The 14,464-nt window shown below is 36.9% G+C and overlaps 1 protein-coding gene across 1 annotated transcript in view; it reads right to left on the reverse strand.

The window, feature by feature from the left end:
- The window catches only part of KLHL2 (kelch like family member 2), a gene marked incomplete at its 5' end in the record, with an annotated part of 24,917 nt that extends 15,766 nt beyond the window's left edge, over positions 1 to 9,151 (reverse strand). The window contains one exon of the mRNA XM_010169334.1: positions 8,989 to 9,151. Within this exon, the coding sequence (XP_010167636.1) occupies positions 8,989 to 9,151 (163 nt within the window). The remainder of the gene's footprint in view (positions 1 to 8,988) is intronic.
- Between the last annotated feature and the right edge of the window lie 5,313 nt (positions 9,152 to 14,464).

The following is a 14,464-nucleotide window of genomic DNA, read 5'->3' on the forward strand; positions in this document are numbered from 1 at the left end:
ACCTGTCTACTCAAAATCATTCATTATTCTATGTTCCTTTTTCAGCCTTCAGCTCTATTTAAAGTGGACAGTCCTTGCCTTTTCAGTTCCTCATCCTACCACGCTTTTCATTCATGCAATCACCATCACTACAAGTCCCTCCAATTCTGCAGCATTCTCTTATGATGGATGCATAGTATTTTCTGACATATTTCAGGCAATGAGAGAGAAAGGATGAGGAGAAATACTATTGATTTTTATAATGCCACCATTACTTTTCTACTCCTTACAAATCTTCAAGTCTGTTTGCTTTTCAGACTACAAATATGCAGTTTCTTAAACTAAAGTAGAATTTTCTGAGGTTCACTTACTGAAATAAGTATCTGAAGAATTTACTATTTGCATATAGCAAATAGAAATTGAGAATGGTAATTTGCATAAATTAGTTTTACGATAAACTCCAAATTTTAAGTGACAGTGCCACAAAACAGTATGCCTGACTGTACTCAGAAGCTGAGATAGGAAGCAAGCAGAAAGGGGAAGCAACATTCATCCAAATCTCAAACAAATCTGGGGTTCAGAAGCCTTGTTTACCTTCCCTTGAGAAAGCTGATCCAACAGTGTAACACACCCAACATGATACACTTAGTAAACTAGAAATACCCAGTTCATTTTATAGACTCATATAAAAGCCTTGCTTTTTAAAAGTTGACTTAGATTCATAATATGTTTTAAATAGGAAGAGATCCAGCCTCCAGAAGAGTAGAAGTTGAGAATTTTCAAAGTCATACAACAAAGGTGAGGCTGTCTCCTGTTTTCATGCTAAGAAGAGAACTGTAGAAAAAAATAGGCAGTAAATGAACAAAAACTAAGACTATTTTCCTGGATGTCAGCCGCTGTGCTTAAAGCATAAAACAAGGCACATGGCCAAGAGGAGAAAGAAGAGTGATAAAAAGGAGAAATTAAACCAAACTACTCATTCAATAGCTGCAGGCTCAAGTTCTCAAGCAACACCTGGAAACAAACCCTCAGCTGAATGAATTACAGAAAAAAGACAAATAGGAGAACAGATTGCTATATAAATTTTAGTCAACAAAAAAAGAGGTAAGGCAAAATCACTTGCCTCTTAAGAACCAGATCTCTTGTTGTCAAGGAGACCATCTTAACTGACTGATAGATAACCTTTCAGTAGAAGCCAATTGAAGTGACAGCTAAATGGATTATTCAAAATAATTAGAAGCTGAAAAAGATCAAGGAAATGCTAAAACATCAATTAAATCTGCCAACGGCAATTTATCTAAAGCTGTTCAAGTGTTGAAGACAGAAGGCATTATTTTATTATATATAAAAATAATGCTTATGAAATTCAAACTTTTTGCTTCCTTTAACAAGGATATCAGCATCTTTGAAATAATACAATTCAGTACCAAGAGTTCCAAAAATCCCACTTAGATCCTCTTTTTCTAATAATTACGAGAGAAAAATAGTACATATTTTAGAGTGTATAATTTTTTGCCTTCTAGGTTAGGATTTGTATTATCCCATACTTACATCCTGAAAGCTTCAATAATCTTGAGATATTACCAGAAGCAAACAGATAGAACTATCTGGATGGACATCTTCCTGAGAGAATAAAACACTTCCCCCTCCGCCCCCAATCAGAATTTTCCACACAGTGTGCAACTTTGACAAATTCATATTGGAATCCTGCCCCACTTCTTGCCACTTTACCCAGACATTGAAGCCAGCTGGCTCTCGAGTCAGGCAACCAGAAAACAAGCTGGCTTAGGAGCTGCAGGGGCTTGGCTCCCAAAGTACCATTTCCTAAGCAAGTGGAATCCTACTTCTTTATTACCAAAACTAAAAACTGCCTTTAAAAAAAAAAACAAACAACAAAAAAACCCAAAACAACCTCCTTCCATTTTAGAACCTTTCTAAAATATCAGTTCCAATTGCATATGAAAAAGAGATTTTCACATTTTCACAACCGATAGAGACAGTTTCTATCTGAACAGCTAAAGATCTGTCCTTGTCTGCCCTGTACCAGTAGGATGTGGCTTCAGCTTCAGGGACAAACTAAAAGGACAAAAAAGAAGTTCTTAACAACATGAAAGGGGTTAGTAAAAACATGTTTGGAAGTACAATAAACGATGCCAGTTTGATAAGCACTGGAAGATTATAGGAGCTGTAAACGTACAACTTTTTGGTACTTTTCATTATGGGTCTGGAGATGTGCATTATACCTACGCACAGCAGCAGTAAGCACTTGACCTACCTCTTCTATCCAAGAGGCACATAGTCTTGCTGTCTGTAAAGAAATTGACACTAACTTTATATTTTTCAATTACTTAGGAAGAAAAGCTACATCTGAAATCTGCACAGGACATTTTATGCTATAAACATTTGTGGATTGATTCACAAACACTATTTCACTCATTTATATACCAACAGTCAGACCTTCTCTGGCTTAATTGCCTTTACTAAATGGAATAAACAAATATAGAAGCAGAGGTCTGCTGAAGTTCCCTCAGGTTAAAAACCTTTCAGAGAATCATGGTGGCCAAAAATAAAAGTCTGTAACCCATCTTCTCCTTTTTGTTTTATGACAGTGGCTGTTATCAGTGTTTGTGTATGACATTGTTGAAACTGCCTAAATTTCTGTTCCATCACTGTTAGGCTTCAGTCATTTTCTAATGTTTTTTTCTGAGGTGTTCCAGCTTAATATTAATTTCCAGAAATCTTTTTAACATTTTGTACACTTTCAGAATACTTCTCTCAAAGATCCTCCCAAAGCCACATTAACATGTATAAAAAAAGGAGACAAAACTTATCAGTGCCAGAAACTGCAGCTGGAAAAAAAGGAAAAACCCCTCATATTCCCTAGATCTTTTCATGACAGTAATCCAATGTATAATAATGTGCGAAACAAAATATCAAAATCAAACATATCGAGTCCCGTAGGTGTCTTTTGTCTGGTTTAAATCAACTATTTCTATTCCATAAATCAGATGATTATATTTTTTATAAACTAAATGGAGTACCTCTCCATCTTTCTGATGTGGAAATGCTAAAAAAACAGCTGGAACTTTCCAGAAATGTAGTTTCTTTCTGACCTGACAACCTCTTCTTTTAGAGCAATGCAGGGCATGGGAGCTTTGAAAGATTTAAGCCTTATGTTCACTTAGAATAACAACGACAATTTCTCAAGCAGATGAAACAAAAATATTTAGCAAGAATTAGTTTTTAAAATTATTGCTTCAATTCACAATGTCATGTTGTGATTTTTTTGGCTTGGGACAAAAGGTCTTTGCTAATGGCCTAACATAAGGCACTGGTTAAGCAGTGGAGCCCCAGCCTTATTACAGAGAGATAGAGACAAGCTCTGCCAGTTGGAGAACCAGTAGAAGCTAAACATTGCAGAATCTTTTTAAAAAAAAAAATATTATTTACTTGTCAATTTTATGCTTAAATAACTGCTTTTGAGAACACCATGAAATTCATAGCAGCCAAGGTAACAGAAGCATAGCAACAGACGTTGCTACTCAGAATAGAATCATAAGAACGATTCTGCTAACTATGTGCTTTCAATTTCACGCATACAAATGTACAGAAGACATGCATGCTTCCAAGTCTAGTCAAGGCTCAAAGTTTTAGACTCAGAGCATCAGAATCAAGAATGCTCTATCCCACAGTTAAGTACACGGCAGCAATCCCTGGTTCTCAACACATGCTAAGAGTCCCTAACAAAAGTTTCTTCAACATCTCCTCAGCATGTTGCTAAAAAGCCAAGAAGGTTTGCTATGTAAAGCTTGTCCTCAAAAGCCACTTCTTCCACAGGTAATCCAATGTTTCCAAACCTCGTACCAGCCTACACTGTGAATGGAGGTACATTATTATTCTTTGGTTATAACTAAGAAATATGCTAGGCACTGAGCAAATGTCTCTCTAGTCCAAGACGGCATACCCCTCTTCATCAAAGACCAATCTATCTTCAGGTTGTTCATAACATTACGACAACTATAAAATGCACCATATTCTCAGACTACGTAAAATATATCTCAGACTAAAACTGAGGACAGACTAGCAGCACTCACACCACGTACTCCTCATAGGAATCCGCACACCAGGAAGATTACAGGCCTCAGCTGCATGTAGTCCCTGACTGTGCCAGTGCAACAAGACCCAGAGCAGGGCTGCCTTCTGGAACATCACAAGAACAGGTAACATCTCAGAAAGTTTAATTGCAACAGAAGCTCATTCTAAGTAACCTGTATCGATTCTCCGTTATTTTCAGATCTCTCCGTAAGCATCATAGATGCATATAAATGACCCTCCTGAATTACAGACAGATGTTACTCTGCTACAGGAGGACTAACCCACCATAGGATTATGAAGCTCCAATGAATGTTAATGAAAGTTGGGGTTTTATTCCCACTGGAAGGAAGTTCCAGAGTTTTACTTTTCTAATAACTTCTGATCTACATCAGCATCCATTTGGTTATATGCTGTCATTGCTTATTAGCAGAAGTATCTCCCTGCCTCTTTCCTCTTTTTCTGAAGTATAAAATAGCAACTGTTACAAAATAAAGACTGGGAGAAGTTAAACATCTAAATGCTTTCAATTCTCTCTAGCAGGGAAGTAGTTTCACTGCTCTTTCAATCTAATAATCCTTTTCTGTACTCATTCTAGTTTCTGAAGCCTTAATCCCAAAATGTCTGCTCCTGGGAGTTCAGCTGTCTGTGATACAAGGCCTAATTCTGAAATGGCACAGCCACATATCTTTGGCTCAGACTTTTGAGAAAACTTTTTCAGCTGTAAGAAAGAGCCTTGACAAAGTTCAAAGGACCATTTGAGATAAGAACAGGGGGGAAAAGAAGCTATAATGGCTGAGATATAGGCAGCAAGAAGCTTGAAAATACAAAAGGAAAAACATTGACTTGAAAAGCTATGCAATGGTACAGAAGAAAAACAGGGAATCAGCAGATAGAAATCCAGCAAGACTGATGATCAGCCCATTCCAAGGAGAAATAAAGGCCAACCCTTCCTCCCTGGGCACTTTTACCAGGAGTACTGAGCATGCTGGTCCTCAGCCTAGTAGCTTTCAGGTCCCAGCAAAGATCAACAGACAACTTCCTTCTCTTTTCCCTGGGTCTGCATCCTGCTTGCAGAGCCTCTCTGAGCACAGCAAAGGATGCCCGAACAAAATGACCCACAGAGGGAGGGTTGCAGGTTGGACACAAATCCTGTGCTCCCAAATACATTTAACCACTACTGCACTCAAGGTCTTGCCAGGGTCTTAGATTTTATATTTCTAGAAAGTAATCTATATAAATATTAGCTTCAACTACTAAATTGGACAAAGATTGTTTAGAAGTAACTTAAGTAGTTTAGAAGTTACTATGGCCCAGTCAGAATAAAAGTTCAAAAAAAATAATTTCAAATTCAAAATTAAACAACTGATATTTTAAAATGTGTTCCCTAAAATAATAAGTATCTGAACATTAACTCTAGTTAATAAATGTATGCCTTGTTTCCTATTGCATAAAAGGTCAAAAATATAATAGCTTTTTGGATTTGATATTATATTACTCAAAGACAAAAAGACTTAAGTAAAATTTTTTTGCATGATAGTCTAAATACAGTTATCACAAAGTCATTTAGTCACACACACATTAGAACTTCTCAAGTAAGGTATGCATTACAAAAACTAGTACTTTCAAAAACAACCTGAAATAGCTTTTGAATTTTTTTAAATCGATATATAAATAATTTGAATACAATTTCACTAGAATAAAAACTTCTGAGTATTGCTGATTTGTATACTTCAGTTTCACACTTAAGTGAGCAGCCAAGGAGTCTGTTGACAGACACCTTATCATGGGATTTTGCTGCATTTCTGTTTTTTCCTGAAACATCCATTCTTGATAGAAATACTGTAATCTCCTGGAAGAGGGTAAAAAAAAAACCCCAACAAACCAACCAAACAACAAAAAAACCAAACCCCCCCAAAATCAACACATCCAATATACCAGAAAACAGATTTTTTAGGAATACGGGGAACTGAAAGCATTAATCAAAATCCCTCTTTCTATGAGGTCTAAATTTACTCAAGGCTATAAAAAGCCTATTATTCGGACCTAGACATGTGAATTGGAGCACTTAGTGCTCTACTTGAGGAAAATCTTCAGTTTTAACTCTGTACTAATTGCTAATGATGCTAACTGGTCACTGTACATTTTATTGCCTTTCATAACTTTTCTAGAATAATGAATTTTTTTCTGCAGCTTTATCAAGATAATTAATTCTCCTTTCTGTATTGCTCTTGTACTAAGCCTGACAGAGTGCGAGGGATTAAGGAAGGTAGCACAGAGACTGCAATGCAATGAAGTAGCTCACACCCTGACTACATACAGCATATTTATCTCAAGAGTAAGAACATAGTGTGCAATGCTTTAAAATTCACCACACAGATACAGCAAAAACACAGTAGGAGTTGAGCTGGCAGCTCATGGTACACACCAGCAGGACTCCAAGAATATGATGACAAAAAGGGAAACACAGACGAGGAGAGCACTTTCTGGAGGAATCTGATGGAAATGGAAGGTGGTTTGATTACAGAGGAAAGAGATGGTTAGTTCCAGGCACAAAAGTAGTAGAGAGAGATATGAAATATAAGATTCAAGTAAGGGTAATTCTGATGAACTGGAAAAGCCAAGGATGAGAGGTTGGAATTTGATCGAGGAGGAAAAAGGAATATTTCAAGGGTAGTAAAATGACTTTAGCAGACAGAGAGGAAGTTACAGCAGAGATAGATCTACATTGCAGCAAAAGGGTAAGATGATGTAGAGCAGATTTGGTAGGGAGGGAAGAAACAAAACAGAGGAACATGCAGCTGAGTAGAAGGGAAATATGTTTAGATGAAAAGCAATTCAGTTTTGCTGAACCTGAAATAGAAATTAACCATTGAAGAGACACTGAAAAGACAGGAAAAGATCTGTGTCTGGGCAGACAGTGCAAGCTGCATAGAAAGAGGCATACCTGAGAGTCACTCCCAACTTCTGACAACTTGTGACTTTCCAAACAAATTTGTCCAAACAAATTTGTCCAAATTTGTCCAAATTTTTCCAAACAAATTTGTCCTACTCTCTGAATATTCACTCACAAAACTCCAATCAAAATATACCACTGTGCTGGCTAGTAAGTTAAACCCTATAAAAGAGGGGTTTTGAGCACTACAAAAAGGTTCAATTAAAAAGTAATTCCTCAGCGTAACAGCTTCTGTCTCAACTCAGACATCAAGAACCCAAGGCACTCACACACAAAAGAACAGTAAAATCAGTGCTACTTGAACACATTAAAAGCTTTAGTTTTCATTACAGTGTTATGCTACAAACTTAAAAGCTTACACAATGTTTTGTTTACTTTTCAGTAGTAACCTTGATGTTACTTTTCAGTAACATTATGCAACCTTTCTTGGCATCAAGAACAGTCAAACAAGGTTTTAATCCATTATGTTAAAATTACCGGTTTACTAATACTTTCTCTGAAACTACATGCATATCAATTTTCAACAGCAGAAAATATATTTGGAATATAATGGGAAAAAAAAAAGAAGGGTATTTTAGCCTTTGCAGAATCATAGAAGTGTAAGCTAGAAAGAACTTCAAATCATCTAGTTTTGTGCACAGACATGATTTACATCAACCTAAATCAGAAGTTAGTCTAATCAGGTTTTTTTTATAGCTGCCTAACAGTGGAGAGTCCGTAACTTCCACAGACAGCTTGCCTGATCTGTGTTACTTTTACAGTTAGATTTTTCCTTAATGTATAAAATGACGTTAAAAAATACCTCACAAATGAAGCTTACTCATACTCAGTCATTTTTATACACAGGAACATAGGAACATTTGAATTTCTTCTCACCCTCCTAGCCTTTTAGTTTCTTGAATGCAAGGACTCTTCTCTCACAATCTTTGTCATAGGTCAATTTGTTTTCTTAATATGTTCATGTTAGACTTCCTTGGATTCACTTCAGCCTGTTTGCATCTGTTGTAAAGTTCTGGTTAGCATTTTTCCCCCGAGGCCTCACCAGCATCAAGAAAAAGGGAATAATTATTCTCTTTCGTCCCCTCACAGAACACTACTTTTACTTCACCACAGAATCAGAATTGCTTTTTAATTTGCAACAACAAGCAAAATGAGAACCTAATTTTCAAAAATGTCAAGACCTGACATGTGCCAGTCCTCTTACAGATACAAATAACACAGTCTTTAAGATGACCATGACAATGCACTTTTAGTAATAAAATTAAGAATTCCATGAATGTTTTTTTCAGGGGAAAAAAACAAGAAACAATCCAATGGCAAGTGCTCTTTAAAAGGAAAGTAGAATTTTGTTGATTGAGCTATATGGAAAGATTAGAAGATTCACCTCTACCTACTTGGTGTCAAGACAGACAAATGAGACTACAGGTACTCTTTACAGTAGGAAATTTCAAGTCTTGGGCTAGATCAGTAGGATTTTCAGAAGACAAGTTGATAACACAATACTCATGGTACATTTATTGCTCCTTAGCCAGTGCAGCACAGAGGATACAGATAGCACCCCCCATGCCTTCATCTTCTTTCTTCTTTCCCCACAAACTTTGGCTTGTGGCAGTTGCCAGAATTTTAATTCTTCTTTCCTGATTTCCTCTCTTAAGTGACAGTGCAAAATTTTAAACGGCAAGCTAGCATTTTTCTGGATTACAAATAACTGGGAGCCTGTATGGCCCTGAGAAGCTGTGAAGATGTTGCCCCTTTGTGCTTATTATAATGATGTTCCAGCCAGAAGACTTTACTTCTCTTAAAGACATTCATATCAAACATACTCTTTGTCAGAAGATACATGCCTGCAACATACTGGATAAAATTCAGTTTCCTTTGGGTGGGGTTGGGTGGGCATAGAACCTGTGCGTGTGTACCCACACACAGATATCAAGCTACATGCTACCCTCATGATAACTTGCCTGCATACGTGTTGGCCTTGTTCAAGAGATCTGTGCATGCATGCATGTCAGCAAAAGCACGAATCCCCAAGCAGTTGATAGGATGAAGCTGGGATTCCAAAAATTCACAGCAAGTCCTTTTCACATCCTGCAGTTGCAAGAGACCAGCTGCTGGGAGCAGTACCTGTAAGAAGCAACAGGCTGTTAACACCCCAATTCAATTCTGATCTTATACAAGACTATTTTCAATATTAATAATTAAAACAAAATAATCCATTAAAAAAATAAAATACTAAAACAGAGAGAAAAATTTCAGCATTATGCAACTGAAGAACTTAAAACTGAACATTAACATGATTTTACCTCCCTGCAAATACCATTTAAGATTTAAAATAATAAGCAACATTTCTACCACTGTGTTTAGTGGGAAATCATTCCATATACAATTCTCACACTTCATGTAAACTTTTCCCAATATTCATTTAAAAGTTCCCTTCTTACTGCTCCCAACACTCCATAATTACATCTCATTTCCAAACCTTCACCATTAGATATTTCTTTGAAGTTTTCTAGACCATGACAGAATATGTAAATCTTGTTTGCATGCAAGCACTGGACATTGTACCATTTTTTAGCATCAATAATAAGCACCTTTATACAACTGAATCCAGTAAAGACTCATGATTCAGCTTCCAAAGAGGTCTGTGGCCCTCTTGGAAGAATGACAATTCAGGCATTTAAAAATCTGAGCGTATAAAATATTCTATAAGTCATGAAAAATCCATATCAGTAAGGAATTAGTGTAAATGACATATTTGTCCTTCAACTTTCACAAAGCAAGCAAAAAGTAAAGAAGAATTTAAAAAACTGTACAGCATACATTTTATTTGCCCAGTAAAAATAAAACACGAGATTTAGGTGAACTAGAATTGCGCCTTTGAGCAAAATTCCATACTGCTGTCTACAATTTCTCCTTCACACTATTTTCATTTTCTGTGCCTTTGACAGTTATTCTAATGAGACTTCTATTTTAGAACATTCAACTGTGAAATCAATGTTAGCTTGCATCTTCAATGGATGACAACAGTCAAGATTTTAACGCAGAAGTCTTGCAATTGTTCACTTAAATATAGAGAAAACATATACTATAGGGCTGAATCATTAAGCAGCAAGCAAAAAATACAGCAAAGACAATGGCTGCACTACTCTTGTTAATGCTTTTCATTGAAGCAATTATTTGGGTAGAATTAAAGAGAGTGAAACAGAATAAAACTGGAAGAATAAAAAGAGAGGTGGAAAAGCAGAGTAAAACGATTTAGAAACCTGTGTAACACTACGCGAAAGCTGCAGAATATACTTTTACAATTGTCTGTAGAATCAAATAATTGCCATCATCTCTGTATTTACTTGGCTTCTAAGGAGCTACTGTTATTTACTCTTTAGACTTTTTTCTTGAAATAGTAAAACTAACAATTATGACCCAAACTAAACCAAAAAGGACTTCAGGTGATACAACCTTGTAAAGCTAATGTCTGCTTTAAACTTGATTTTTTTGGTCCCACTTCTACTATTTATGGTTGTTCCTGTCCTTTCAGGTGCCATATATGAAGCCTGCTTGAAAACCATTTTTCTGTTCCTCAAGATATTAATCCCTAATTTGAAGCAATAATCCACTATAGCCTCTGTTTTACACATTTGGCTGTCAATGTAGAGACCAAAAAAGAAGGATCATATATTTAACAGGAGTTTGCTTTGAATATCAGCTGTTAATAAAAGAGAAATGAAGGAAAAACACAAATGTGATTGCACTGAGATACACAGACTGCTGCTAAGCAAAATAACTTAAAATAGTTTAAATCTTAGGTAATCCTTGAAAATGTCAAATAAGTCTAACAAAATAAATGGAGAAGGTCTGTATATAATAGACAAGTGTCAGATAATCAAAGTCACACAATTTGAAACAAATTTAGTAAGCTTAAAGGCTACTAATGACGAGGTTAAAACAGTACAGTGAATTCATTTTAGCAGATGTTTATGAAAATGTGAAGATAATATTCATAATACAATTTCTGTTACTAGAACTATAGTATGATTAGTTATAGTTAGAATGGATAATTAATTTAACAGTGAATTCTAGGATAAGATATGAAATCACATCAGGGCTAGAAATCTAATACAAGTATTTCTTTACACAACTTGTCCCAATGAAGCAAATGTTTCACACCTGCTTACAACTTCAGTAATGAATTCAAACGCAGTCCTAGAAAATTTTAGGCATGTTATCAGTATAGCCGAGCAAATAACTTTGAGAACAATCCTTGACTGCTTAAATGGATTCAGTAGAAAAATATGCAAAATAATCATCAAATCAGTAAACAAAATGGAAAGGTGAAATTTGAGAATGGTATGCAGGGAAAAAAAAAGATTTTTATGCAGTCACACTGAGATGCGTGCTCACTCATATGAACAGTAAAGCAATGTTACAAGAACTAGAAGATCACTCTCCATCAGAACTTTACATCAGCTCTTAAATCACTGCAATTGAGTTTGTAAAGTTACATATTTCAATACATTTTAATTATCAGACAATAAGACATTTAAATCTAAATATATTTATGTGTATTCTGCTCCTAAGAAGGAAAAGAGAGGCAAAGTGCATCAAATTTATCACACTGAAATTCTACATTGGGCTTTGGTTACTAGGCAACGAGAGCTGGCATAACATCTAGTTATTTCCATTGGTACCTATAGAACTGTTAGCCTGGAAGCTGTAACAACCCACGTTTAAAAATACAGTTTCATCACAGGCAGATGCACTCTGCTGAAGCCAGGGCAGGGAACCACAAAACCCAAACTCCTCTCAAACCCATTAAAAAAGCCTGTATTAAAATGCAGTACAGATTAAGTTTAACTGCTGCTGACTCCAAACTGGCAGGCTACAGCTCAGATTTCTTTCCAAAAATAGCCAGTAGAGGGTACCCTAACCTTCCTTTAAAGATCAAAAATACCTTAATATGCACACTGCTTTGTACTGCAAAAAATGCAGAGGAAAAAAATACATCTCCCATTGCTTATTCTGTGAAAACCTATCCTCATTGCAGCAGTGGTTGTTTTCATAATCAAAGAAACTGAACAGATTATTATTACAGATGGCAAGTAAGAAATTACATATTCTCTTTTTTTGTGTCAAGTCGTGGTGATGAATCTTGGAATGACTGCTACATTTCCTAGAGCAGATCATTTAACCCTTACAAGTATTTGAAAACTATTCTGTGGTTACCTCCTCCTGGTTCTCCTTCCTGAAGTGACACTCCTATTCCCAAAGCTGTATGTACCTGCCATGCCAAATACATCTTTCCAACTCCACTGAGACAAAAAGGGTTGTGACCATGTACAAGTATTTGTTTTAAAATCCACCTGCAGGGTCACCTGCATAGTCAGGGTCACTTAATGCCCTAAACTTGGGTGCTCTTTTCACTGGAGTAGATTCAAGCCCTTCAAAAAAACTCAGCTAGATCATCAACCCATATTTGAGGCTGTTGCCCTCTCTTGTGGTCCTTCAGATACATGCCAGGAGTATGTTGAAGGCTGAGAGTACTGATGTTGCCTGCAGCTTTGCTTCCTTTTTTTCCTAGACAGCATCATGACTCTGCTCACCCTTGTGCATCTGGAAATATTTACCTCATGTGACCAAAGCATAACACATACTGAGCTCTGAGGGGAGGAGCCAGCAGTACAGGCAGGTACCCATTTCAGTTACATGTGACCTATCAGCTCACAAGGAACATGTTTACAACTCTCAGGGAGATGCAGTCTGCACGACTGACCAACCAACCCCTACAATGGAAGAAGGCTTGGAGAAGATGAAGTCAGGGGAGAAAGGTAAGGAATGAGCACCAAGTAGCATAAAGAAAGCTGAACTTATCTTAACACAAGGGGACTGGAAGGTAACCTTTGGTTTAGATATATGGCTGTACCAGTGAGTCATCGGGTTGTGTAAACAGCCTTCTCTGAGATAATTAGTAGAGTGCAACGCCCTCTCCAGCTAACCAGACCAGTGGATGGAGTGGTGTGTATGTGGCTCAGCCCAACACAAAATACAGAAACTGAACAACCAACACAAGGAATTCTGAAGAGTTCCTTCAGGCTTGAGCAGGCTTTATCCCACATACTTCTTCCTAGTGAACTGGGGATGCCCAGTATCCTGACAGTGGGCATGTAGAGACCAGTAATGGGAATCACTATTGCATGGTGATCCAAATGGTATTGCAATTGCTATACTTTGTGTTATGATTTCAGTGTACTGCTGTATCTCTCTGCTAAATCAAAACAGAGCACACATGTAGCACCAAGTATTTTCAAATAAGTAAACTTTATATCAAACATCAAACCCTCTTCGTGGACTATCCAGAAGCAGCTGGTCCGAGAAGCTGCACTGGAGCGCCTCCACACCAGACGAGGGAGTTCATCCTACGCAAAGGCTGCTAGATGACTTAACAGGCATCCCTTCACAGTATATGTGCTTCACAAAGTTCAATGCTACACTCCCCTTAATATAGCCCCTTGTTCCCACAGTTGGTACCACTTCATGCAACACAAGCTTTTAGTACCTGTCCTGCTAATTGAGAATGGAGGAACAAGTCCAGTGGAAGGGGCCACCAAGATGATCAGAGGGCTGGAGCATATGGTATTACAAGGAGAGGCTAAGACAACTGAATTTGTTCAGCCATAAAAGAGAAGACAAAGGGCAGATCCTATCACCATCCACAGCTATCTAATGAGAGAGTAGACTGAGCCAAAGTGTTCTTGAAGATACACAGCAGTAGGACAAGACACAAGTGGGAACACAGGAAAATCTGACTAGAAAAAGAGTTAGGTTATTTTTTGTTATTTTGTTGTGTTGGTGGGTTTTTTTAAACCATGAGGGTGGTTAAGTCCTCGAACAGGTTGCCCCAAAAAGCTGCAGAATCTGCACGCTTGCAGATATTCAAAATTCAGTGGACAGGCCTCTCATCCTGCTTTAGCTGGACCTGCTTTAAAAAGTTCATTTCAAAGTAAAATTTAAATTTATTAAAGATTTCTGCCTGCTGATTTAAATCAATTTGATTTGGCAATTTTATACCAATCCATGCTATCATCTTTGCCTTCCTCTTCGCACGGACAGATTCTCCTAGCCAGAACATATTGTGCTATCTGCAGTATAAAGATTCTTAAGGCAATATTTTCATCTCCACTATTTTTAAATTTCCTGGAATTTCTTTAAGATTTCTGTCATGAATTCTTGCCCAAATTCAAATTGATACCCACCAAAAATGCATTAAGATCAGTATAAGGCCCATATGAAAATAATGAAAGAAGCTATTGCAGGTTTTGGGAACAAGATCCCACAGCATAAACAAAACCAAAATTTCTCAGAACGTTAAAGTACTTTGCAAGCAAATAAGCCAATAAAAATCAAAACAACGTATGCCAAGAGAATTGAATAATGTGCTGTCTA

The sequence above is a fragment of the Antrostomus carolinensis genome, unplaced genomic scaffold, assembly GCF_000700745.2.
Source record: "Antrostomus carolinensis isolate BGI_N321 unplaced genomic scaffold, ASM70074v2 scaffold6776, whole genome shotgun sequence".
In the NCBI taxonomy this organism is placed as follows: Eukaryota; Metazoa; Chordata; class Aves; order Caprimulgiformes; family Caprimulgidae; genus Antrostomus; species Antrostomus carolinensis.